This window comes from Melanerpes formicivorus, unplaced genomic scaffold (genome assembly GCF_026170545.1).
Source record: "Melanerpes formicivorus ecotype bairdi unplaced genomic scaffold, bMelFor1.0.p_v2 SCAF_190, whole genome shotgun sequence".
NCBI classification, from domain to species: Eukaryota; Metazoa; Chordata; class Aves; order Piciformes; family Picidae; genus Melanerpes; species Melanerpes formicivorus.
In genome coordinates, this window is record NW_027142542.1 from 335,885 (window position 1) to 363,356 (window position 27,472).

The 27,472-nt window shown below is 46.3% G+C and overlaps 1 protein-coding gene across 1 annotated transcript in view; it reads right to left on the reverse strand.

Moving 5' to 3' along the window:
* Window positions 1-291: 291 nt before the first annotated feature.
* KCTD8 (potassium channel tetramerization domain containing 8) overlaps window positions 292-27,472 on the reverse strand; it is a 133,480-nt gene continuing 106,299 nt past the window's right edge. Inside the window, exon 2 of the mRNA XM_068169543.1 lies at window positions 292-770. Within this exon, the coding sequence (XP_068025644.1) occupies window positions 310-770 (461 nt within the window). The 3' untranslated portion in view covers window positions 292-309. The remainder of the gene's footprint in view (window positions 771-27,472) is intronic.

Here is a 27,472-nt window from a genome sequence, read left to right on the forward strand (position 1 = left end):
TCCCCCCTTTACTATTATGAGGTGGTTTAGATGAGATGCCTTTTGTATGGTTTTTTAGTTTTTATAGTTAGCTATTTTTGATGTCTATCTCTTTTAGATACATATTCTCAAAAGAAACCGTGTACTACCCCACATCCACTGTTCACAGAGAGAAAAGAAGCAGCAGGAAGAGCTCTGGTGGCAGAGCTGGCCAGGAGGAGGAGGACATCAGTAATTTGGTGGCAACTTAATAAACATCAAATGCCCCCCACTTTCCCCCCCCCCTTCCCCACACACCCCCAGAGAGCCATGTCATGAAAGAGCTGATCACTATAACCCATACTTCTGTAAGAGTTCAGACTGCCAGGGACGTTTGCGCTCCGGGAAGTAATCTGGGATGTGGATCTTCTTAAAATCCTGGATGCATTTTCTCATTTCTTCCTCCACACTCAGCTTCTCACACACCTTCTTTTTGGAAAGGTTTGTTTCCCTGGACTTGCTAATGAGAGTTTGAAAGAGTTCACTGTTCCTGCGTTTGTCCGGCGGCGGCATCCACTGCACCGGGGCCTTCTTGGAGGGGCGATCCAAAGTCAGAGTGTTTGGCTGGTGGGCTGCGGAGGGCTGAGCGCTGGTGGCATTCTCTTGAGGGGTGCTCGCTTCTGAGTGGCTGTCGCAGCTCGAGGTGGACAACTCATTGCAAGAAGTCCCGCTTTCACTGCCCTTGTCCAAGACTTTGTCCTGTTTCCGCTCCTCGTGGTCTTGTTTGGGGGAAACGGTTCGCTGGGGGGGCCCTAATGCAAAGCAAGAGAGAAAAAGTAGTAAGTAAGGGCTGCTGGTTTACACAGAAACTTCCACCTGCTGCAGCTTGAGACTGTGCCCTCTTGTTCTGGCGCTGGGTGCCTGGGAGAAGAGACCAGCCCCCACCTGGCTACAACCTCCTTTCAGGAGCAATAATATCCTCCCTGAGCATCCTCTTCTCCAGGCTAAGCAATGCCAGCTCCCTCAGACTCTCATAAGGCTTGTGCTCAAGAGCTCTCTCCAGCCTCACTGCCCTTCTCTGGACACAGTCAAGTATCAAAATTGAGGAGGCCAGAACTGGACACAGGACTCAAGGTGTGTCCTAACCAGTGCTGAGTACAGGGCACAATGACTTCCCTGCTCCTGCTGGCCATGTTATTCCTAATACAGTCCAGGATGCCACTGGAATTCTTGGCCACCTGGGCACACTGCTGGCTCATGTTCAGCCTACTGTCAACCAGTACCCCCAGGTCCCTCTCTGCCTGGCTGCTCTCCAGCCACTCTAGCCAAAGAGAATATTAATCCTAGAATAACAGAGAGGTCACTCAACTACTGATAAAGTCTTTAGATTTGGGTTTGTTTTTTTTCCTATAGGGAGCTCAGTGCACTCCCTCCTGCCAGTCATTATCCCAGACTTGCCTCCGTGCAAGCTCGGGATTCAGTCCCACACCTCTTACTTCACAGGCTGGCAGGGAAAAGGAGATAATGAAGTTATCAGTAAAGAGGCACTCTGCAATGGCAGGGAGAGAGGTCTGATGGCCTATCAGCAGGCACTGCTCGATACTTCACATGCCTGAAAATCATCTCTAGGCTGTTATTCTCTCCAGATATCACTTTTCCTTTGACGTCTTAAGTAGAATATGAATGTGAAAATTAAGTGGTAACCTCTAAGGGTGTTTTCACTTCTGAAGCCTTTCCTTTTTCCCCCCAAAACTCCAGCTGCAAAGTGAAATGATGATATGCTGACATCATATAAGCATCACAATCTTAATTTAGGACACTTACTCAAGCTCTCACAAATATCTACAGAGCTCTCACAAATATCTACAGAGCTCAGGAGGTGTTGGACCAGACTCAAAGGGAAAAATTTCAAAGGTGCTTAAACTTCCAAATGAAAATGTGCAGTGGGGGTTCAATGCCATTTGCCTATCTGCTACAAACACACAAGTACCCAAACAGGTTAGATCACATGATCACAGGATGTTAGGGGTTGGAAGGGACCCAAAGAGATCATCGAGTCCAACCCCCCTGCCAGAGCAGGACCATACAATCTAGCTCAGGTCACAGAGGAACGCATCCAGACAGGCCTTGAAAGTCTCCAGAGAAGGGGACTCCACAACCTCCCTGGGCAGCCTGCTCCAGTGCTCTGTGACCCTCACAGTAAGGAAGTTTCCCCTCGTGTTGAGGTGGAACCTCCTGTGCTGCAGCTTACATCCATTGCTCCTATGCCAGGGAGCAAGTGAGCAGAGCCTGTCCCCTCCATTCTGACCCCCAGCCCTCAGATATTTAGAAACATTGATTAAATTCCCTCTAAGTCTTCTCTTCTCCAGCCTAAAAAGCCCCAGGTCCCAAAGCCTCTCCTCACCAGGCAGTGCTCCAGTCCTCTAAACATCCTCGTTGCCCTCTGCTAGACCCTCTCCAGCAGATTGCTGGACCCTCTCCAGCAGATCCCTGTCCCTCTTGAACTGGGGAGCCCAGGACTGAACACAGTACTCAAGATGAGGTCTCACCAGGGCAGAGTAGAGGTGGGAGGAGAACCTCCCTTGATCTGCTGGACACACTCTTCTTAATGCACCCCAGGATCCCATTGGCCTTCTTTACCAGCAGGGCACATCTAGCTATCTAAAATTAGGTTGTCCTCACAGTTCTCCCAAACACCACCAGCATCACTTGGCTGCCTTTACTGGTACCAAGGCTCGGAGTATGTCAGCTCAAGCTTGAGTTACTGGGATAGAGTTGCAAGGAGATTTTCAAGCCACTTAGTATTCTGTTTCTCAGAATTACAAATTGGAAATATAATTACAATGATAAAGGATGCAGGAGCAGTGTGAACACTCCAGTGTCTTTTTGACAGTGCAGTTCCCTGATTCAAGGGAATCTGTGAAAGATGCAATGTTTTATATGAGGCACAGGGGAAAACAAAACAAAGCAAAACATAAAAGCAAATAAATAATAGTCTAAGAGCAGCAGCAAGCAGTCAAGAACCTGCTTTGCTTTTGTTTTAGCCAGAGTCCCAGGATGCAGTGCCACATTTCTGTAGTCCATCCAGAGAAACCCATGAATAATGAAGATCCAAAGAGAAGAGACAAGAATCCATCAGGGCTTGTACTTGCATTATTCAGAGCGAAAATCACAGGCGATTTTCTGCTTCATTATATCAAACCCAAATATTTAGCACATGGCTGCAGCAATTTCCCTCCTCTCTCCCTCCCAGGAAGAGGTTCACCTTCTTAAACAAGCTTTACATTTCCTTCCTTCTATTGTTGCATCTGGCATTTCATTTCTACCTCAAACCCATTCTACAAATATGCTAAATGGAGAGTCAGCTGGCATGATGGAATCCCTCTGGCTTTGCAGCATGCAATTATAGAGCTGAGTAGTTAATCAGGGAGAGATTTCAGCATCCTTGCTCTGATTTTTCAATAGCATGACTAACATCAATATCAATCCTAGTTCAAAATCCTACAGATTCATAGAATAGTTTGGATTGGAAGGGACCTTAAAGATCAGCTCTGGAAGCCTCAGTACAAGAAGGACGCAGATCTGATGGAGCAGGTCCAGAGGAGGGCCACAAAAATGATCAGGGGGTTGGAGCACCTCTGCTATGAGGACAGGCTGAGGGAGATGGGGTTGTTCAAAAAGGACTGGATGTGGCACTTGGAGGCATGGTTTAGTTGTCATGAGGTGTTAGGTATTATGAGAATAAAGTGTTAGGTGTTATGAGGATAAAGTTCTTCCCAGAAAGACTAATGGGTCATTAGAATTTGCTGCCCAGGGAGGTAGTAGAACCACCATCCCTGGAGGTGTTCAAAAAGGGACTGCATGTGACACTTGAAGCCATGGTTTAATTAGTCATGAGGTGTTGGGTGATAGGTTGGACTTGATGATCTCTGAGGTCTTTTCCAAACTGGTTGATTCTGTGATTCTATGACTCTATGATTCTATGAATGTTCAGCCTGGAGAAGAGAAGTCTATAGGGAGACCTTTCCAGTACCTGAAGGGATTCTACAAGAAGGCTGCAAAGAGACTGTTTACAAAGGCCTGCAGTGATAGAACAAAGGGCAATGGTTTGAAATTAGAGAAGAGCAGATTTAGATTGGGTGTTAAGAAAAAGTTCTTTACAATGAGAGTGGTTAAGCACTGGAACAGATTGCTCAGGGAGGTGGCTAAGGCTTCATCCCTGGAGATAATCAAGGTGAGGTTCAACAGGGCTCTGGGCAACCTGATCTAGTTGAGGATGTCCCTGCTGACTGCAGGGGGGTTGGACTGGATGATCTTTGGAGGTCCCTTCCAATCTGGGTGATTCTATGATTGCAGAATCTGATTTGAATTACCCTGCCATGGCAGGTGGCTTCTTAGATTTTTCACAGGTAACAATACACCCCCTGCCAAAGAAAAATTGGAGTGGAGTGGAGTGGAGTGGAGTGGAGTGGAGTGGAGTGGAGTGGAATGGAATGGAATGGAATGGAATGGAATGGAATGGAATGGAATGGAATAGAATAGAATAGAATAGAATAGAATAGAATAGAATAGAATAGAATAGAATAGAATAGAATAGAATAGAATAGAATAGAATTAACCAGGTTGGAAGAAACCTTCAAGATCATCGCGTCCAACCCATCATCCAACACCATCTAATCAAAGTTTTCTGCTGGCAACACCTTGCAGATTTCACTTTTGTCTCTCCTGCCCCCTTTCTTGCTGTAACTTCATAAATCAATACATTCTTTCCAGCTGATCTAGTTATATTTACTTCTTTGTTGGTACTGCTCCCTTCTCAGAGGCTCAAGCCTGCACTACACAAAGGATCTATTAAAAAAAAAACAGGACTGAAATACACCTTTCAAGAATATAAATAAATCCATTTCCTTCTGCAAGGAGGCAGGCAGGCAGGCAGGCATTTAAATGCTCTTTTGGCTCACAGCCCTGAGGTACAGCAGCGAGCTCTGCGTGCTTCACCCAAGCAGCTAAATTCATAATGACTTTTTAATCCAAACCCAGGGCTCTCCCACACTTCTCCTGTTAAAAATTAACAAATCCTCCTTCACAAAGAATTCTTGATACACTCCTGCCCTTCTTTCTCAGGACTGTGTTATTAACAGAAGTGACAGTTCTGCTAGAGGGGAGGTTTTTCTCAATTGTGGCCTTGTTTTGATTTTTTTTCTTTACTTGCTGAAACCCAAAAGAATTTAGAAGTAAGAAAGAATGAATCCTCTCAAAATGTATTTGTTTAATATTCAGCATTATGGGTCATCAGAAAAATTTGGCTACAGGTCTGATTTGGAAGACAACTTCTCCTTGCCCTCCATGCTGGCAGATTCATTTGTGGCTGGGATTGTATGTTCACAGGATCACAGGATGTTAAGGGTTGGAAGGGACCTCTGGAGATGATAGATTCATAGGATCAATAAGGTTAGACAAGACCTCAAAGACCATCAAGTCCAACCTATCACCCAACACCTTACAACTACTAAACTATGGCTTTCTAGCACCCCATCCAGTCTCTTCTTAAACACTTCCAGTGATGGTGACTCCACCACCTCCCTGGGCAGCACATTCCATAGTTTCATAGTTTCATAGTTTCATTCAGGGTTGGAAGGGACCACAAGGATCATCTAGTTCCAACCCCCCTGCCATGGGCAGGGACACCCCACACTAGATCAGGCTGGACAGAGCCTCATCCAGCCTGCTCTTAAACACCCCCAGGGACGGTTCCTCGACCACCTCCCTGGACAACCCATTCCAGGGTTTCACCACTCTCATGGTGACGAACCTCCTCCTCATATCCAGCCTGAATCTCCCCACCTCCAGCTTCATTCCATTGCCCCTAGTCCTATCACTACCTGAGATCCTGAGAAGTCCTTCCCCAGCCTTCCTGTAGGCCCCCTTCAGATACTGGAAGGCGACAATTAGGTCACCTCGGAGCCTTCTCTTCTGCAGACTGAACAGCCCCAACTCCTTCAGTCTGTCCTCATAGGAGAGGTGCTCCAGCCCTCTGATCATCCTTGTGGCCCTTCTCTGGACACGTTCCAGCACCTCCACATCCCTCTTGTAATAGGGGCTGCAGAACTGGACACAGTACTCCAGGTGGGGTCTCACCAGGGCTGAGTAGAGGGGGAGGATCACCTCCCTCGACCTGCTAGCTACTTCAGGGCTACTTTCCAGCCAGTCACTGTCCAATGGCCAATCTCTCTTTCTGGGAAGAACTTCTTCCTAGCATCCAGCCTAAACCTCCCCTGGTGCAGCTTGAGACTGTATCCTCTTGTTCTGGTGCTGGTTGCCTGGGAGAAGAGACCAACCCCCACCTGTCTACAACCACCCTTCAGGTAGTTGTAGAGAGTGATAAGGTCACCCCTGAGTCTCCTCTTCTCCAGTGTAAGCAACCTCCAGCTCCCTCAGCCTCTCCTCATAGGGCTGTGCTCCAAACCCCTCCCCATCTTTGTTGCCCTTCTCTGGACACCTTCCAGCAACTCAACATCTTTCCTAAATTGAGGGGCCTAGAACTGGACACAGTACTCAAGGTGTGGCCTAACCAGCGCAGTGTACAGGGGCAGAATGACCTCCCTGCTCCTGCTGGCCACACTGTTCCTGATCCAGGCCACGATGCCATTGGCCTTCTTGGCCACCTGGGCACACTGCAGGCTCATGTTCAAACAGACATGAAATGAAAACGAAAGGATTTAACTTTCACCAATTCCTTGCCAGCCCTATCAAATGAAGTCTGCTTGTTGATTTAATGAAAAAAAAAAAACCTTAAAGTTAAATAAATTCTAAAAAAATAATCAACAAATTAAACAAGATTTTGAGGTTTTTCTATGATGCAGTTTTAGTAACAACAAAGTTCTGGGGGGGATTTTTATCTTCATAACTTTCTGCTTCATCAAATGTACATTAACAAAAAAGAACCAAACAAGTTAGAATCTATTGAACTAATCAAATAATCCAATTAAGAGTTCCTTTGAACTGATATAGCTGTACATGGAACCAACTATTGCAGAAACTAAATGATTGAGAATAATGTTAAAGAAAAAAAAAATCAGCAAATTTAATAGAATAAAATAAAGTGGTGTAAAAAAACCCAAATGGAATCATGGAAGCATTGAATCAACCAGGTTGGAAAAGACCTCAGAGATCATCAATTCCAACCTATCACCCAACACCTCCTTACAACTAAACCATGGCTCCAAGTGTCACGTCCAATCCTTTTTTGAACACCTCCAGTGATGGTGACTCCACCACCTCCCTGGGCAGCACATTCCACCAGAAAATTTCTCTTTCTGGGAAGAACTTTCTCCTCACCTCCAGCCTAAACTTCTCCTGGCACAGCTCGAGCCTGTGTCCTCTTGTTCTAGTGCTGGTTGCCTGGGAGAAGAGACCAGCCCGCACCCGGCTACAACCTCCCTTCAGGTAGTTGTAGAGAGCAAGAAGGTCTCCCGTAAACCTACTCATACTGACATAATGAAGTTCTTCATAGAAATAGAGATTGGCCATTGGAATGTGCTGCCCAGGGAGGTGGTGGAATCACCATCACTGGAGGGAGACTGGATGGGGTGTTTAGTGTCATGGTTTTGTTGATTAGATGGTGTTGGGTGATAAGTTGGACTCGATGATCTCAAAGGTCTCTTCCAACCTGGTCTGGTCTGGTCTATTCTTATTCTTAATCTATTCTATTCTATTCTATTCTATTCTATTCTATTCTATTCTATTCTATTCTATTCTATTCTGTTCTGTTCTGTTCTGTTCTGTTCTGTTCTGTTCCGTTCCGTTCCGTTCCGTTCCGTTCCGTTCCATTCCATTCCATTCCATTCCATTCCAATGTGATTTGCCTGTGCTTTTGCAGGAATGGCATTTTGCTTACATTATTTTGCATGGGAGAAAAAAAATCTTTATCTTTACAGGCTAGAGAGGCTTGAGTCTGCCACACAGCTACGTTAAACCTGAGTGATGTTCTCCTTTATCTACTGTCTCAAAATTACAGAATCACAGAATCACCAAGGTTAGAAGAGACCTCAAAGATCATCAAGTCCAACCTGTCACCACAGACCTCATGACTAAACCATGGCACCAAGTGCCACATTCACTCCTCTCTTGAGCAGCTCCAGGAATGGTGACTCCACCACCTCCCTGGGCAGCACATTCCAATGGCTATTTGCACTCTCTTCGGAGTGGATCCTGGCGTGGTTTGTGACTGAATCTGAAGACTCTAAGTAAAAATAAGCTATAATCAGTATACAATCATAGAAACAACCCTCATCACATCTCACATGATGACAGATTTATCCATTTTACCTCTCTAGGGGTTTTTATTGCCATTCACCAACATTCAGTGTCGAGCACTGAACTGAATGCTTGGAGAGAAGTCACCTGTGAAATCTGATGACAGGTTATGGCCACTGTGGGAACACTTTCATTACCAGACTTCTGAGTACTTAATATCACACTTCAATGGTAAATGATGATCTTTTATATCTAATTTCACTTTGATTTTTTTTTTATTCTAAAAAAGGATTGTTTTTAAGAGCTATAAAAGGACAGCTCTAAACCCTTGACATTTTCTGTGTCGTATTAATATGTCCAGCTCCAGAACAAAATCCTGAGCCCAGCTCAATGAATGAATTCACTCCCTCAGAGCAGTAATAGAGTCCAGCTTGTCTCATACTGCTGGAAGAGGAAGGTGGCTGAATCCCCATCCCTGGAGGCATTTAAAAGATGCAGAGATGTGGTGCTGAAAGCCATGGGTTAGACACAGACTTGGCAGAGTTAGATAATGGTTGGTTAGATAATGGCGAGGGGTTTGGAGCTCAAGGCCTATGAGGAGAGGCTGAGGGAGCTGGGGTTGCTTAGCCTGGATAAGAAGAGGCTCAGGGGAGACCTTATTGCTGTCTACAACTACCTGAAAGGAGGTTGTAGCCAGGAGGGGATTGGTCTCTTCTCCCAGGCAACCAGCACCAGAACAAGAGGACACAGTCTCAAGCTGTGCCAGAGGTGGTTTAGGCTGGATGTTAGGAAGAAGTTCTTCACAGAAAGAGAGATTGGCCATTGGAATGTGCTGCCCAGGGAGGTGGTGGAGTCACCATCACTGCGAGTGTTTAAGCAGAGACTGGATGAGGCACTTAGTGCCATGGTTTAGTTGATAAGATGGTGTTGGGCAGTAGGTTGGAGTCAATGATTTCAAAGGTCTTTTCCAAACTATTCTATTCTATTCTATTCTATTCTATTCTATTCTATTCTATTCTATTCTATTCTATTCTATTCTATTCTATTCTATTCTATTCTATTCTATTCTATTCTATCCTATCCTATCCTATCCTATCCTATCCTATCCTATCCTATCCTATCCTATCCTATCCCATCCTATCCTAAAGGTCATCTAAAGATTTGGTCATTTCCAACCAAAATGATTCTATGATCCTACCACTAGAGCTGGAAGTTAAAACCAGACCTATGGGAGAGAAATTTAGGAAGGGACTTTCTGGCTACTGTGCTCTGTCCTCTTTAATGTGTTACATAGCCAAGCTCAATCCACTGTTTAGGTGTAGCAGTGAGAATTTATATGCCTTATTTAATTTTTTTGAACTCCATACAGTTTGTCAAGGAAACTTTTCTACTTATTTTAGGTACTGCAGTTTACATCTCACTTAATCCTGCTGGGAGTGGGGAAGGAAGGAAAGCCATGTCCCACTTCTTTTTTAAGGCTAATATACAGGCCCACAGAGGGTTTTTATGTGGCATACAGTCCTTAGCTGCCCCTCTGCCTATGGCTAAACATATGATTAGGAACATCCCAAGCAAGCAATACTAATAACTAGGCATATCATGTAAGAAATATCCAAGTGCTCCTGACAAGCCTTGCTCTTGACAGCTTGCACTTAGGGGAAAAATTGAAAAGCTCAGCACAGAGATTTCAGTGGCACAAAACTTTGTGTGGGAGTCTTTATTCTGTGTGGTTTCAAATTCCTCCAAGTAAAAATAAAACTTAAAAAAAAATATATATATATCTCCTTAATTTCCAATTTGAGTCTCATCTGGCACAACATTTCACTGTTTGGATTAAAGGCCTGATCCAAGGGATGTTCAGTGTATAAGAGTGAACTGCTTTTTTTTTCAGAAAGGGGGTTTGGAACTCAGCATTTCCTGTTTTCCTCCTCTTTTCAGATGAGTGATGGACTGCTATGGATAGCCAAGTGCTCACACTTCCATGTTCGTGGCTTTAGTCAATGCAAAGTAGAACAGCTTCAATGAAGTGTAAAGAATCTTCCTTTCCACTTTGATTACTTCAGGGTAAGAAGAGGAGGCTCAGGGGCGACCTCACTGCCCTCTACAACTACCTGAAAGGTGGTTGTAGCCAGGAAGGGGTTGGTCTCTTCTCCCAGGCAACCAGCACCAGAACAAGGGGACACAGTCTCAAGCTGTGCCAGGGGAGGTTTAGACTCGACGTGAGGAGGAAGTTCTTCACCAAGCGAGTCGTTCGTCATTGGAATGTGCTGCCCAGGGAGGTGGTGGAGTCACCGTCCCTGGAGGCATTCAAGAGGAGATTGGATGTGGCACTTGGTGCCATGGTCTAGTCATGGGGTCTGTGTTGATAGGTTGGACTCGATGATCCTCGAGGTCCTTTCCAACCTTAGTTATACTGTGAGACTGTGATACTGTAAGTGGAAGAAGAGGGAGGTGATTCTCCCCTTCTACTCTGCTCTGGTGAGATCCCACCTGGAGTACTGCATCCAGTTCTGGAGCCCCTATTACAAGAGGGATATGGACATGCTGGAAGGTGTCCAGAGAAGGGCTACGAGGATGAGCAGAGGGCAGGAGTTCCTCTTCTATAAAGACAGACTGAGGGAGTTGGGGCTGTTCAGTCTGGAGAAGAGAAGGGTCCGAGGAGACCTTCTTGTGGCCTTCCAGTATCTGAAGGGGGCTACAAGAAACCTGGGGAGGGACTTTTTAGGGTGTCAGGTAGTGACAGGACTAGGGGGAATGGAACAAAACTAGAAACGGGTAGATTCAGATTGGATGTGAGGAGGAAGTTCTTCCCCATGAGGATGGTGAGACACTGGCACTGGCTTGGAGAGGAGGAGACTGAGAGGTGACCTCATTCATGTTTGTAAATATATAAATGGTGAGTGCCAAGAGGATGGAGCCAAGCTCTGCTCAGGGATGTCCAATGACAGCACAAGGGACAGTGGTGGAAGATGAGGCATAGGAAATTCCATGGAAATAGGAAGAAATATTCTTTTCACTGTGAGGGTGATGGAACTCTGGAGCAGGCTGCCCAGGGGGGTTGGAGATATTCAAAACCCACCTGGATGACTTTCTGTGTAATCTGGTGTAGGTGATCCTGCTCTGGCAGGGGGGTTGGACGGGATGACCTTTCGTGGTGCCTTCCAGCCCCTAACATTCTGTGATTCTGCAATAACCTGGTGTTCAATGACTCATTGCAGCCAAACTAAAGAAATGCTGAGAATTTGGGTTTTTTACATGATAGCAAATAAGAGATGAAAGCAAAATACACTTATTGATCATTCAGAAAAAAAAATCAGTATGGTCAGACTTTAAATCTACTGCCAGGACTACTAAGCATCTCACATGCTTTGATTCCAACACCAAGTGGGAACTGTACACTGAAGTCTTGGTAATGTGTAGGAGCATCGTGATTTTTAGGAGTGTTTATTTGCTATTTCATGGCTATTTCAGTGGGAAGAATGTGTCTGTGATTGCACTCTTCATGAAGCCTTTTATTTAAATCTCCTTACCTGCCATGGAAAGATAAAGAGAGACTGTGTAGAGATTGTGGCTATATTGGGCATGGCTCCCACAGGGGAAATTACCCTTTAATAGTGTTAAGCTCGATGGCGTGTGAATGGTTATGTGGTGCTTGAAGTGAATGAACCAATTCATCTTCCAGATTAGGACCACATGCCTTTAAGTGATAAGTGCTTTGTCTCAAAAGGAGCAACAACAACAACAACAAAAACCCCCAAACAATATAAAAGCATTTTTCTGTCACATTTATTACCCCCTGATGTTAAACTGACTACTAGAGAGGGTGCAGCAGAAGGAGTTGAATACATAGATGAGAAATTTTTCTTTGCTTATTTCCAGGCAGGACATGTTTTAAATATGAGAATAATAGAATGGTCTGGGGTTGGAAGGGACCTGCAAAGGTCATCCAGTCCAACCTCTTCTGCAGCAAGCAGGAGCATCCTCAACTAGATCAGGTTGCCCAGGACCTCATCAAGCCTCATCTGGAATATCTCCAGGGATGGGGCTGCAACCACTTCCTTGGGCAAACCTGTTCCAGTGTTCCACTTCCCTCACAGTAAAGAACCTGGTCCTAACATCGAATCTAAATCTGTTCTTCTCAAGTTTGAATCCACTACTCTTCGTCCTGCCACTGCAGGCCTTTGTAAACAGTCCTTTAGAATAAACCTTTATTAGAATAACCTTTATTAGAATAAACCAAACCAGGTTGGAAGAGACCTCCAAGATCATCGTGTCCAACCCATCAACCCATCCAACCCACCCAAACAGCTAACCCATGGCACCAAGCACCCCGTCAAGTCTCCTTCTGAACACCTTCAATGACGGCGACTCCACCACCTCCCCGGGCAACCCGTTCCATAGCGCAATCACTCTTTCTGTATAGAACTTCTTCCTAACATCCAACCTGAACCTCCCCTGGCGCAGCTTGAGACTGTGTCCTCTTGTTCTGGTACTGGGTGCCTGGGAGAAGAGACCATCATCAGCCTGTCTACAACCTCCCTTCAGGTAGTTGTAGAGAGTGATAAGGTCACCCCTAAGTCTCCTCTTCTCCAGGCTAAGCAGCCCCAGCTCCCTCAGCCTCTCCTCATAGGGCTTGTGTTCCAAACCCCTCACCAACTTTGTTGCTCTTCTCTGGACTCGTTCCAGCAAGTCAACATCCTTCCTAAACTGAGGGGCCCAGAACTGGACACAGTACTCGAGGTGTGGCCTAACCAGTGCAGTGTACAGGGGCAGAATGACCTCCCTGCTCCTGCTGGCCACACTGTTCTTGATGCAGGCCAGGATGCCATTGGCCCTCTTGGCTGCCTGGGCACACTGCAGGCTCATGTTAAGCCTACCATCAACCAGCACCCCCAGATCCCTCTCTGCCTGGCTGCTCTCTAGCCACTCTGACCCCAGCCTGTAGCACTGCATGGGGTTGTTGTGGCCAATGTGCAGAACCCGGCATTTGGATGTGTTAAATCTCATGCCGTTGGATTCTGCCCATCTGTCCAGCCTGTCAAGGTCTCTCTGCAGAGCCTCTCTACCCTCCAGCAGATCAACTCTTGCCCCCAGCTTGGTGTCGTCAGCAAATTTACTGATGATGGACTCAATGCCCTCATCCAGATCATCAATAAAGATGTTAAAGAGCACAGGGCCCAGCACTGATCCTTGGGGCACACCACTAGTGACTGGTTGCCAGCTGGATGTGGCACCATTCACCACCACTCTCTGGGCTCGGCCCTCCAGCCAGTTCCTAACCCATCGCAGTGTGCTCCCGTCCAAGCCATGGGCTGACAGCTTGGCCAGCAGTTTGCTATGGGGGACGGTGTCAAAGGCCTTGCTGAGGTCCAGGTAGACTACATCAACAGGCCTCCCCACATCCACCAGGCGGGTCACCTGATCATAGAAGGAGATCAGGTTGGTCAGGCAGGACCTGCCCTTCCTAAATCCATGCTGGCTAGGCCTGATCCCTTGGCCATCCTGTAAGTGTTGTGTTATTGAACTCAGGATGACCTGTTCCATGATCTTGCCTGGCACTGAGGTCAGGCTGACAGGCCTGTAATTCCCTGGCTCATCCAACCGGCCCTTCTTATGGATGGGCACCACGTTGGCCAGCTTCCAGTCCTCTGGGACCTCGCCAGTGAGCCAGGACTGCTGGAAAATTATGGAGAGTGGCTTGGCCAGCTCATCTGCCAGCTCTCTCAGCACCCTAGGATGAATCCCATCTGGTCCCATGGACTTGTGGGGATCCAAGCTGCTAAGGAGAGTTCCAACTACCGCCTCATGGAACATAGGGAAACTGTGCAGCTCCCTGGCTCCTTCTGCTAGCTCTGCAGACCAGCTGTCAGGAAGACGTTCTGCCCTTCTAGTAAAAATTGAGGCAAAGAAGGTGTTAAGTATCTCTGCCTTTTCCTTATCCTTGGTTACAATGTTCCCCTCCGTATCCACCAAGGAGTGGAGGTTTTCCTTCCCCTTCCTCTTACTATTAATGTATTTATAGAAGGACTTTTTGTTGTCCTTCACAGTAGAGGCCAGTTTAAGTTCCAAGTGTGCTTTTGCCTCCCTAATTCTCTTCCTACAAGACCTAGCAACATCCTTAAACATTCTGTGGGTTGCCTCCCCTCGCTTCCAAAGGTGATACACCCTCTTTTTTTCCCTCAGTTCCATTAAAAGTTCATGAACCATCCAGGCTGGCCGTCTGCCCCGGCGGCTCATCTTCTGGCACATTGGCACAGCCTGTCCCTGAGCCTTCAACAATTCTTCATTGAAGTAGGTCCAGCTCTCCTGGACCCCTTTGTTTTTAAGGACTTTATCCCAAGGAACCCTCTGAATTAGTTCCTTGAGTAACCCAAAGTCCGCCCTCCGGAAGTCCAGAGTGGAGGTCTTCTTGCCGCCCCTCTTGGCTTGACCAAAAACCGAGAATTCAATTATCTCGTGGTCACTGGACCCCAAACACCCTCCAACCACCACATCACCCACCAGTCCTTCCCTGTTGGTGAAGAGGAGGTCAAGCATAGCCTTGCCCCTGGTAGGCTCTCGCAGCACCTGGGATAAGAAGCTGTCCTCCATGCATTCTAAAAACCTTCTAGACTGTCTCCTCTCTGCCGTGTTGAGTTCCCAGCAGATGTCAGGCAGGTTGAAGTCACCCATGAGAACAAGGTCCGGAGATCTTGAGACAGCCCTAAGCTGCCTATAGAATGCTTCGTCAACATCTTCCTCCTGGTTGGGTGGTCTATAACAGACTCCAACCAGGGTGTCTGCCCTGCTGGTCTTCCCTCTAATTCTTATCCACAAGCATTCAACCCGATCATCCCTAATCTCCATCTCAATGGCATCTAGTGTCTTTCTGATGTACAGGGCCACCCCTCCACCCCTTCTTCCTCGCCTGTCTCTCCTGAAGAGCTTGTAACCGTCAATTGCAGCGCTATTGAGTCCCTCTACAACCTTCTTGTAGCCCTCTTCAGGTATTGTCAGGCTGCTATTAGGTCTACCCGGAGCATCCTCTTTTCAAGGCTGAACAACCCCAGCTCGCTCAGCCTGTCCCTGCAGCAGAGATTAACATTATTTACAACATGAAAATATTTCACATTATTCACAACATGAAAAGACTAATTACTATAGAGAGAAGGAACTAAATTTGTGATTTGGAAGGACAGAAGATCTACAATAAACAGTCATGTATCCAACTGGAATTTATTAGATATCTCAACCTGATCTAGGCAGACTTATGTTAGGGGTTGACCTAGATGATCTCCTGAGGCCCCTTCCAATCCCTTCCATTGGAATGGGCTGCCCAGGGAGGTGGTGGAGTCACTATCACTGGAGATGTTTAAGAAGAGCCTGGATGAGGCACTTAGTGCCATGGTTTAGTTGATTAGACGGTGTTGGGTGATAGGTTGGACTCGATGATCTCAAAGGTCTCTTCCAACCTGGTTAATTCTATTCTATTCTTCATCATTATATTAACGCAAAGCAAGAGGAAAAATCTTGGCTACATGTTCTACTTCTTCAGTGAAAGACTCTAAACTTGATTCTTTAAACCATTCATGAAATGCTTTCTGACACAAGTACAGGCTCACAGAATGCTAGGGGCTGGAAGGGGGCTCCAGAGATGATTGAGTTCAACCTCCTCATAAAAGCAGTGCCACAAGAGGAAGAGGAAGAGGAAGAGGAAGAGGAAGAGGAAGAGGAAGAGGAAGAGGAAGAGGATAGAATAGAATAGAATAGAATAGAGCAGAATAGAATAGAATAGAGCAGAATAGAATAGAATAGAATAGACCAGGTTGGAAAAGACCTTCGAGATCATCGAGTCCAACCTATCACCTGACACCATCTAATCAACTAAACCATGGCACCCAGTGCCCCCTCCCTAAGCACTTGCAGTTAATTCTGTTCTATTCTATTCTACTATTCTATGATTCACCCTAATCTTGTTTTGAACAAACAACAAACCCACATTCCCTTCATTCCTCACTCTTCCAGCTGGATTTCATGGTAGGCAAAACAGTACTTAAATAGGAGCCAGTGAAATTCTGACATAGCCAATTTGTTGCATGCCAGCACAACCAATCAAGAGCCTACAGCTTTTTGCTAAATATATTCATCTGAGCATTTCCAAGTCATTCTGAGAAGTGTCTTTTCTTGGCAGATAAGATAAAGATAACAGGAGGAGCCAGTAATTTTAATCTCCAACGGCAAACAGAGTTGAATATTGAAGATAATAGTTTTACTTCGTGGAGGTAGCGATGGCTGCCACATTAATGCACTGCTGGAGATACAAGAAGAAAATGAAATGTTTGGGATAGATAAGATACAAGCTGAATCAACATCAAAAGACTGGAAATCAGCACACCAGCAACCCTGCCAATATCCATGCACCGCAGATAGATTTTATCCATTTCAGGGCTGTATCTCTAAGTGAATACTTTGCAGCCACAAATGTCAACCCTTCTTATTACCCTTGAAGAGAGCACTGTTTAGCAAACACACCGCAAGAACTTCTGCAGAATCCCAGAAGCAATGTTTAGAAAGTCTATCTCAGTTAAAGGAATATTGCAAAGTTATCTGGAAAGCTCTTAGCAGACAACATTATTTCTGATGCTGGCCTGCATTACAAACACTGTGGGCAGGAGGAGCAGGGAGGTCATTCTGCCCCTGTACTCAGCACTGGTTAGGCCACACCTTGAGTCCTGTGTCCAGTTCTGGGCCCCTCAATTTAAGAAGGACATTGAGATACTTGAACATGTCCAGAGAAGGGCAACGAGGCTGGCAAGAGGTCTGGAGCACAGCCCTGTGAGGGGAGGCTGAGGGACCTGGGATAGCCTGGAGAAAAGGAGGTTCAGGGGAGACCTTCTTGCTCTCTACAACTACCTGAAGGGAGGTTGTAGCCAGGTGGGGGTTGGTCTCTTCCCCTAGGCAACCACCAACAAAACAAGAGGACACAGTCTCAAGCTGTGTCAGGGGAAGTCTAGGCTCCAGGTGAGGATAAAGTTCTTCCCAGAAAGAGTAATGGGCCATTAGAATTTGCTGCCCAGGGAGGTGGTGGAATCACCATCCCTGGAGGTGTTCAAAAAGGGACTGTATGTGGCACTTGAAGCCATGGTTTAGTTAGTCATGAGGTGTTGGGTGATAGGTTGGACTTGATGATCTCTAAGTTCTTTTCCAACCTTATTGATTCTATGATTCTAGGAACACAAACTTCCAGAGGTATCCAGATGCTTCCCATTTTGTATGGAAGTTACTGGGACAAAAAGGACTCAGTGAAGCAGTACAGAATTTTCTCCCTTGAAGCAAGAGCCAGATAAGCCATCACATTTTTCAGTGCTGGTCATATGCTATATTAATCTCCACTAACAGCTGAGTAATAGCAATAAAATACAAATATTATACTAGTAGGAGTAAGACTGATCTTGACCTTGAGATTGGAGAGTTTGGCTTATTTTACAAATGAAAGCAATCTGACACAAGTGCATTTTTCATGTGGAATGGTTCACTTGTTCTTTCTCCACCCACAGAAATTTTACCTTGCTCAAAATCCAACAATTGAGATACTTGAAGGAGATTTCAGAGAGGAAAGCATTGGTACTCATGACAAATGTGAACAGCTTCCATAAATAGCAGGACTTGTCCACAACCTCACTCACTGCAGTGAAGAGCTCCAATTGCTTGTGTTTCAGTACCAGCTTGGCAACACATAGTTATGGAATTGCCAGGGCTGGAAGTGACCTCAAGGATCATCCAGTTCCAGCTACCCTGCCATAGGCAGGAACACCTCACACTACAGCAGGTTGCTCAGAACCACATCCAGCCTGGCTGCAAAAACCTCCAGGGATGAGGCTTCCACCACCTCCCTGGGCAACCTGTGCCAGGCTCTCACCACCCTCATGGGGAAGAACTTCTTCCTAACATCCAATCTGAATCTACCCATTTCTAGTTTTGTTCCATTCCCCCCAATCCTATCACTCCCTGACACCCTCAAAAGTCCCTCCCCAGCTTTCTTGTAGCTCCCTTCAGATTCTATTCTATTCTATTCTATTCTATTCTATTCTATTCTATTCTATTCTATTTATTCTATTGAACCTGCTCTAGATGAACTTCCTTTAGCAGGGAGGTTGGACTAGGTGAATCTCCAAAGGGGAGGGTCCCTTCCAACCATTCTGTGGTCCCTTCCAGTCCATTCTGTGACTAAAATACACCAAATAATTTTCAAATGAAAGATTTGGTTTATTATCATAGAATCACAGAATCTACCAGGTTGGAAAAGACCTCAGAGATCATCAAGTCCAACCTGTTACCTAATACCTAACACCTCGTGACAACTAAACCATGGCTTCAAGTGCCACATCCATTCCTTTTTTGAGCACCTCCAGGGCTGGTGACTCCACCACCTCCCTGGGCTGCACATTCTGGGAAGAACTTTCTCCTCACCTCGAGCTCAAACTTCCCCTGGCACAGCTTGAGACTGTGTCCTCTTGCTCTTGTGCTGGTTGCCTGGGAGAAGAGACCAACCCCCTTCTGGCTACATCCTCCTTTCTGGTAATTAGTAAGATTCAGGTAGTTAGTAAGATTTATCTAGAGTGATATTCTCGATTTACCACAAAAAAAGAAGTCAGGAGAATAATGGACAGCAGGACCTTTGATCACATTGCTCTTATAGCACGCCAAGACCTCAGTGTTTCTTTCCCCTAACTGATGCTGGCATGATGTTCACTTCATTAATATTGATAACTGGAAGAGGGATCCTTGACACAGACCCCAGCCTTTCAGTTCCTACTGTAGTCCTTGTAGATAGAAGCAAAGATAATTTCTTCTTTCACTGGCAAGATGCTGGGCACTACTGGGGAATCTCAATGGCAAGGATTTAAGTGTCTTTAAGTTGTTCTTTCCATTTTCTTGAAATCTCCTCTAAAGCAGGCTTAAGACACAAGAAAAAAAATTAATAGCTAGAAACACACTTATGAAAGCTCTGTAAGGGCAGAAGTGACAAGAAAGAGAGGATCACTCCATCTTCTCACTGCTGAAACACACCACAGGTATGTCTCCCACTAAGGATTCATAGGGCACACTAGAACTGACTGCTTAACCTGGGTATTTAGAAGATCAGTTCTATTTCCTGGGCTGGGGAAGGATACTGATTTCTACATCCCTCTTTATCCCTGATATAGCCTCCTGATCCTTGGGGGTCCTTCTGAGGTCACCAGATATTACCATTCCCCTTTCTCACTCTCTTCCCCTTCTAAGGGTGTATTGATTTGTAGGTAAGGAATTCCAGTCTGTTGTGAGGTGATCTTTGAGGTCTCTTCCAACCTTGGTGATTCTGTGATTCTGTGAACCACACTGCTGGCTGCTGCCTTCTGCTTTGTAAAGATTAGTATTGGTTGGGCATCTGCTCAAGTGCTAAACAGTCTTTCAGCCACCAGGTCTGTGTTTGGCAAAGCCCTCATCAGATTTAGGCAAGGTGAAGCTGAATCTCTTTCCACCCAGATAAGCAGCTCTCTTCTTTGAACCACTCACATTTCCTCTTTCCTAAATCAGTTGTCAGATGTGGCCCAATCAGAGGCACCAGAGGAATTGGGAAAGAATACTTGAGGGGAAGGGACTGCATCTCTCAGTGATGGTTTATAGCAATTTGAAACATTTGTGAAGCAATTGTCCTGCCTTTGTGTGACAATCACCTACTTTAGACATATTGACTTCAGAATGTCCTCATCAAATACAGTTTCCTTTCAGTAGAAGTATACATGGAATGGAAAGATTGCCATCTCAAAAAAGATCTACCAGTAAGAAACATATATCAGTGGGACTTCACAGGATGTCAGGGGTTGGAAGGGACCCAAAGAGATCACCAAGTCCAATCCCCCTGCCAGAGCAGAACCATACAATCTAGCTCAGGTCACAGAGGAATGCATCCAGACAGGCCTTGAAAGTCTCCAGAGAAGGAGACACCACAACCCCTCTGAGGAGGCTCTTCCAGTGCTCTGTGACCCTTACAGTGAAGAAGTTCCCCCTTGTATTGAGGTGGAACCTCCTGTGCTGCAGCTTACATCCATTGCTCCTTGTCCTATCCCAGGAAGCAAATAAGCAGAGTCTGTCCCCTCCCTCCTGACCCCCATCCCTCAGATATTTACAGACACTTATTAAATCCCCTCTAAGTCTTTTTTCCAGTCTAAACAGCCCCAGGTCCCTCAGACCCTCCTCACCAGGCAGTGATCCAGACCCCTAACCATCCTCACAGCCCTCTGCTGGACCTTCTCCAGCAGACCCCTGTCCCTTTTGAACTGGGGAGCCCAATACTGGACACAATATTCCAGGTGTGGTTTCACCAGGGCAGAGTAGAGAGGGAGGAGAACCTCCCTGGATCTGCTGGACACACTCCTCTTAATGCACCCCAGGATTCCATTGACCTTCTTGGCCTTCAGGGCACACTGCTGTCCCATGGATAACTTGTGATCCACCAGGACTCCCAGGTCCTTCTCCAGTTGAAGTTCTTTTAGTGGTTGAAGTTTGCTTACTGCTGAAAACATGCAGGGAGTCTGACACAAAGCCACTTCCAAAACATCTGCTGCTCTCTTAGAAGATCCAACATGAGTTAAAGCAGAGGGAGAGTGATTAACACAGCAATTTCAGGAATCTTTGTTTTGATACTTATTCACACCTCATTGGTATGAACTCTCTTCTTTGGGGACTGGCAGTGGCCTTAGTCTTGGATTCTTTGTTTTCAGATAATAGAATAGAATAGAATAGAATAGAATAGAATAGAATAGAATAGAATAGAATAGACCAAATCAGTTTGGAAGAGACCTTCAAGATCATCGTGTCCAACCCATCAACCAATCCAACCCACCTAAACAGCTCACCCATGGCACCAAGCACCCCATCAAGTCTCCTCCTGAACACCTCCAATGACGGCGACTCCACCACCTCCCCAGGCAGCCCATTCCAATGGGCAATCACTCTGCCTGGGAGAAGAGACCATCATCCGCCTGCCTACAGCCTCCCTTCAGGTAGTTGTAGAGAGCAATAAGGTCTCCCCTGAGTCTCCTCTTCTCCAGGCTAAGCAATCCCAGCTCCCTCAGTCTTTCCTCATAGGGCTTGTGTTCCAAACCCCTCACCAACTTTAGGATGGAATGGAATGGAATGGAATGGAATGGAATGGAATGGAATGGAATGGAATGGAATAGAATAGAATAGAATAGACCAGACCAGGTTGGAAGAGACCTTTGAGATCATCGAGTCCAACCTATCATCCAACACCACCTAATCAACTAAAATGAACCAGAGGGGGAAAATCAAATGATAAAAAAGGGACAGAATCAACCTTTGTGGCTTGTTCCTCATTCAATTTCAGATACTACACTGATTTTTTTTCTTATTTCTATTTCTGTTTGTCTGCTATGCTCTCACATTACTGTGCTTTGTCAACTACTCTAGATAAAATGTGCAATCTCCATTTCTTTCTCCCAGCTCTATAGACTTTACAGGTTTCTTTCCTCTGGCATGAAAAATGAATTAATGCAGATTTAAGGGCTGTGTATAAAATATGTTAGCAGAAAGTTGTCAAAATACCATGCACTGGCTTTGCCTCATAAAAAGCCTCACAGTGAAGAGGTATTTCAGACACCAGCAGTTTTGGCAGGCTGACGTGATACCTGTGATGGGGCTTCAGGCAATAGGCAAGTGCAAAACAATGGGAATTAGACACTTGAGTCAAGTCTGCATTTTTATCAAGGCCAGGTTGGATGAGGCAGCTGGGCCTAGTTGTGAAGGTGTTCCAGCCCATGGTGGGGAGGTTGGAGTAGATGATCTCTCAAGTTCCCTTGCAATCTAAGCCATTCTATGATTACTGAGAACTGGCAATGAATAATCTGAACTGACTGTGAGCCCACAGTGAATTATCCTAAGCAGTCAAGCACTAAAAGAGAAGTGATTCAGAATACCCTCAGATTATATTTGTAGAGTTTTATGTCTTCCCTCTCTGATCCCTTTGATGGACTGGAGAAGGGGAGGCCCTGGGGAGACCTAATAGCAGCCTTCCAGTACCTGAAAGGGGCTACAAGAAGGATAGAGAGAGAATGTTTACAAAAGCCTGCAGTGACAGGACAAGGGGCAATGGCTTCAAACTAGAGAAGAGAAGATTTAAGTTGGATGTTAGGAACAAGTTCTTTATTATGAGGGTGGTGGAGCACTGGAATAGGTTGCCCAGGGAGACTGTTGAGGCTCCATCCCTGGAGTTATACAAGGTGAGGCTGGACAGGGCTCTGGGCAACCTGATCTAGTTGAGAATGTGTCTGCTGACTGGTGGACTGGATGACTTTTGGAGGTCCCTTCCAACCCAGATCAATCTATGATTCTATGATTCTATGATAATAGACACACCTCAATCTGCATGAGTTCTGTGAAAGGACCAAATAAGTAAGAGTGAAAACTTTGCCCAAATAAGCAAGAGTGAAATTCAATTCGTGCCATGTACACAGAAATGAGAAAGGCCTCAGCAGTAAATTTCAGGTTTGCTCTGCAGTCTGAGAATAGCCATTCCTCTATGTTGTCATTAAGATCTGGGCCATGAGAAAGAAAATAAACCAATAGGAAATCAATGAGGCATTGCATCCAAAGCTATGTAAACGTGTGGAATGGAATGGAATGGAATGGAATGGAATGGAATGGAATGGAATGGAATGGAATGGAATAGAATAGAATAGAATAGAATAGAATAGAATAGAATAGAATAGAATAGAATAGAATAGAATAGAATAGAATAGAATAGAATAGACCAGACCAGGTTGGAAGAGACCTTTGAGATCATCGAGTCCAACCTATCACCCAACACCATCTCATCAACTAAACCATGGCACTAAGCACCCCAGCCAGTCTCTTCCTAAACACCTCCAGTGATGGTGACTCCACCACCTCCTCGGGCAGCACATTCCAATGGCCAATCTCTCTCTCTATGAAGAATTTCTTCCTAACATCCAGTCTAAACCTCCCCTGGTGCAGCTTGAGACTGTGTCCTCTTGTTCTGGTGCTGGTTGCCTGGGAGAAGAGACCAGCCCCACCTATCTACAACCTTCCTTCAGGTAGTTGTAGACAGCAATAAGGTCTGCCCTGAGCCTCCTCTTCTCCAGGCTAAGGAACCCCAGCTCCCTCAGCCTCTCCTCACAGGGCTGTGCTCCAGACCCCTCCCCAGCTTCATTGCCCTTCTCTGGACACCTTCCAGCAACTCAACATCTTTCCTAAACTGAGAGTCCCAGATCTGGACACAGGACTCAATAATAACACACTATCTCTAGATCCAAATTGCTAGATCAGCCTAAAGGAGCATTCAAAGCATTCACTCCAAGTAAACAGCTACAGACACTATGCAAATATATGCAGAACATCAGTCTTATTTATGTGCTATGCAGTTAAGTAAAATTACAAAATCCTTGATACTAATAGTCTAAGAATGTATGTCTTAGGGATGATGAATTCACTCTGCACACATCTTGTCCCCTGCAAAAAGCAAATCTTCTGCAAGGAAGAATACCTCATCTCCATGCAAACCAAATATTATGACTATGTGACCTAAACAAGCAAACATCAAAATACTGAAGTTTCAATTCATCAAATGAATCATCCTTGGGAAACAGTAAAACCACACAGATGACAGCTACAGTCTAGTAAAGATGATGTACACTTCTCCTGATGCAGCCCAGGATCTGATTGGCTTTGCGGGCTGCATGTGCACACTGAGAGCTCATGTTGGGATTCTCATCCACCAGCACCCCCAAGTCTCTCTCCTCAGGGCTGCTTTCCAGCCAGTCACTGTTCTGCCTGTATTTGTGCTTGGGATTGCCTCGTCCCAGATGCAGGACCCTGCACTTGCTCTTACTGAACCTCATGAGGTTGGCTTGTGCCCACCTCTCCAGCCTGCCAAGGTCCCTCTGGATGGCTTCCCTCAAGGGAGGTGATTCTCCCCCTCTACTCAGCTCTGCTGAGACCCCACCTGGAGTACTGTGTCCAGTTCTGGAGCCCCTATTACAAGAGGGATATGGAGGTGCTGGAAGGTGTCCAGAGAAGGGCCACAAGGATGATCAGAGGGCTGGAGCATCTCTCCTATGAGGACAGACTGAAGGAGTTGGGGCTGTTCAGTCTGCAGAAGAGAAGGCTCCCAGGTGACCTCATTGTGGTCACCTCAAGGCATCTGAAGGGGGCCTACGGGAAGGCTGGGGAAGGACTTTTCAGGATCTCAGGTAGTGATAGGACTAGGGGGAATGGAATGAAGCTGGAGGTGGGGAGATTCAGGCTGGAGGTGAGGAGGAGGTTCTTCCCCATGAGAGTGGTGAAGCCCTGGAATGGGTTGTCCAGGGAGGTGGTTGAAGCCCTGTCCCTGGAGGTGTTTAAGCCCAGGCTGGATGAGGCTCTGGCCAGCCTGATCTAATGTGGGGTGTCCCTGCCCATGGCAGGGGGGTTGGAACTAAATGATCCTTGTGGTCCCTTCCAACCCTGACTGATACTATGATACTATGTCAAATCCTTAATAGAAGTTCTGAGTAGCTATGGTCTAGTAGTCATAAGGTGCTGGGTGACAGGTTGGACTTGATGATCTTTGAGGTCTTTTCCAACCTTATTGATTCTATGATTCTGTTTGCAGAACAAATGGCTTGCTTTTGGACAAGACAAGAAGCAACAGCATTTACAGGACTTTATACACTGGCCAAATACAGACATTCAAAACAGAAAGGGATTCCTTACAGCAGTATTTGGAAAATTGCTAAATTTCTTCATCACTTGAAGATGAATCATGGAATTGTTAGGGTTGGAAGGGACCTCAAGGATCAGCCAGTTCCAAACCCCCTGCCATGGGCAGGGACACAGTTTCATAGTTTCATAGTTTCATTCAGGGTTGGAAGGGACCACAAGGATCATCTAGTTCCAACCCCCCTGCCATGGGCAGGGACACCCCACACTAGATCAGGCTGGCCAGAGCCTCATCCAGCCTGGGCTTAAACACCCCCAGGGACGGGGCCTCGACCACCTCCCTGGACAACACATTCCAGGGTTTCACCACTCTCATGGGGAAGAACCTCCTCCTCACATCTAGCCTGAATCTCCCCACCTCCAGCTTCATTCCATTCCCCCTAGTCCTATCACTACCTGAGATCCTGAGAAGTCCTTCCCCAGCCTTCCTGTAGCCCCCTTCAGATACTGGAAGGCTACAATTAGGTCACCTCGGAGCCTTCTCTTCTGCAGACTGAACAGCCCCAACTCCTTCAGTCTGTCCTCATAGCAGAGCAGCTCCAGCCCTCTGATCATCCTCGTGGCCCTTCTCTGGACACCTTCCAGCACCTCCACATCCCTCTTGTAATAGGGGCTCCAGAACTGGAGGCAGTACTCCAGGTGGGGTCTCACCAGAGCTGAGTAGAGGGGGAGGATCACCTCCCTCGACCTGCTGGCCACACTTCTCCTGATGCAGCCCAGGATCTGATTGGCTTTGCAGGCTGCAAGTGCACACTGAGAGCTCCTGTTGAGCTTTTTGTCCACCAGCACCCCCAAGTCTCTCTCCTCAGGGCTACTTTCCAGCCAGTCACTGCCCAGCCTGTATTTGTGCCTGGGATTGCCTCGACCCAGATGCAGGACCCTGCACTTGCTCTTGTTGAACTTCATGAGGTTGGCTTGTGCCCACCTCTCCAGCCTGTCAAGGTCCCTCTGGATGGCCTCCCTTCCCTCCAGCGTGTCTGCTGCACCACACAGCTTGGTGTCATCAGCAAACTTGCTGAGGGTGAACTCAATGCCACTGTCCATGTCCCCCACAAAGATGTTGAACAAGACAGGTCCCAGGACTGATCCCTGAGGGACTCTGCTTGTCCCTGGCCTCCACTGGGACATGGAGCCATTGACAGCCACCCTTTGGGTGCGGCCATCAAGCCAGTTCCTTATCCATCTAGTGGTCACCCATCAAACCCATGTGTCACCAGTTTGGAGACCAGGATGTGGTGTGGGACAGTGTCAAAGGCTTTGCTCAGGTCCAGGTAAACGACATCAGTTGCTTGCCCCTCATCTATTAGTTTTGTCACCTGCTCATAGAAGGCCACCAGGTTGGTCAGGCAGGATTTGCCCTTGGCAAAGCCATGCTGACTGCTCCCAATCACCTCTTCACTATTCTTTTGAGCGAGTAGTGATTCCAGGAGGATCTGTTCCATGATCTTTCCAGGCACAGAGGTGAGACTGACTGGCCTGGAGTTCCCTGGTTCATCCTTCTTACCCTTTTTGAAGATGGGGGCAATGTTTCCCCTTTTCCAGTCCGTGGGGACTTCACCAGATTGCCATGACTTTTGAAATAGAGAGGGGTTTAGCAACCTCATCTGCCAGTTCTCTCAGTACCCATGGGTGTATCCCGTCACCTCACACTACAGCAGGTTGCTCATAGCCACATCCAGCCTGGCTGCAAAAACCTCCAGGCATGAGGCTTCCACCACCTCCCTGGGCAACCTGTGCCAGTGTCTCACCACCCTCATGGGGAAGAATTTCTTCCTAACATCCAATCTGAATCTACCCATTTCTAGTTTTGTTCCATTCCCCCCAGTCCTATCACTCCCTGACACCCTAAAAAGTCCCTCCCCAGCTTTATTTGAAAGTGAAGGTGTCTTGAACTAATTAAAGGTTTCCTCATTCATCATAGAATCATAGAATGATGAGGCTTGGAAGGGCTCTCTGGAGATCATCTAGTCCAGCCTTCTGCTAACACAGGTTTGCCTGAATCAATTAATCCCATGAAGGGAATAAAGAGACAAGTGCAAATAGGACCTACTGCACTTACTGAGGTGGTTGCTGTTATTAATATTCATTTTAGTTTCCTTGCAGACTAAGTGTTCTAGCAATAGGCTACATTGTGCATGATGTAGTTGGGCTGCATCATCACTAATTAATAGATGACCTTTGCCCCAAACGAGTTAAAATCTAAGAATGAGACAGGAAACAACAGATGGGAAGAGAGGGACAGATGGGAAAGTACAGCAAATGCAGTATGGGTCAGCACGATGAGCTGGTTGTCTCAGGCCTCCAGCTGTCTCATCTCTTGCTAAAATTTGTATGAGCAGCACAAAACCAGAGAGATCTAAGGAGGATTTTGAAGGATAACAACACAACAGCTTTGCAGATGTTACCTTCTCCCTTGTGTAAGAAGCAGCGCTAGAGGTGATGTGAATGTGAGCAGAAGAGAAAGTCACCGCGGTGTGACTGGGGATAAGTGTTACCACCA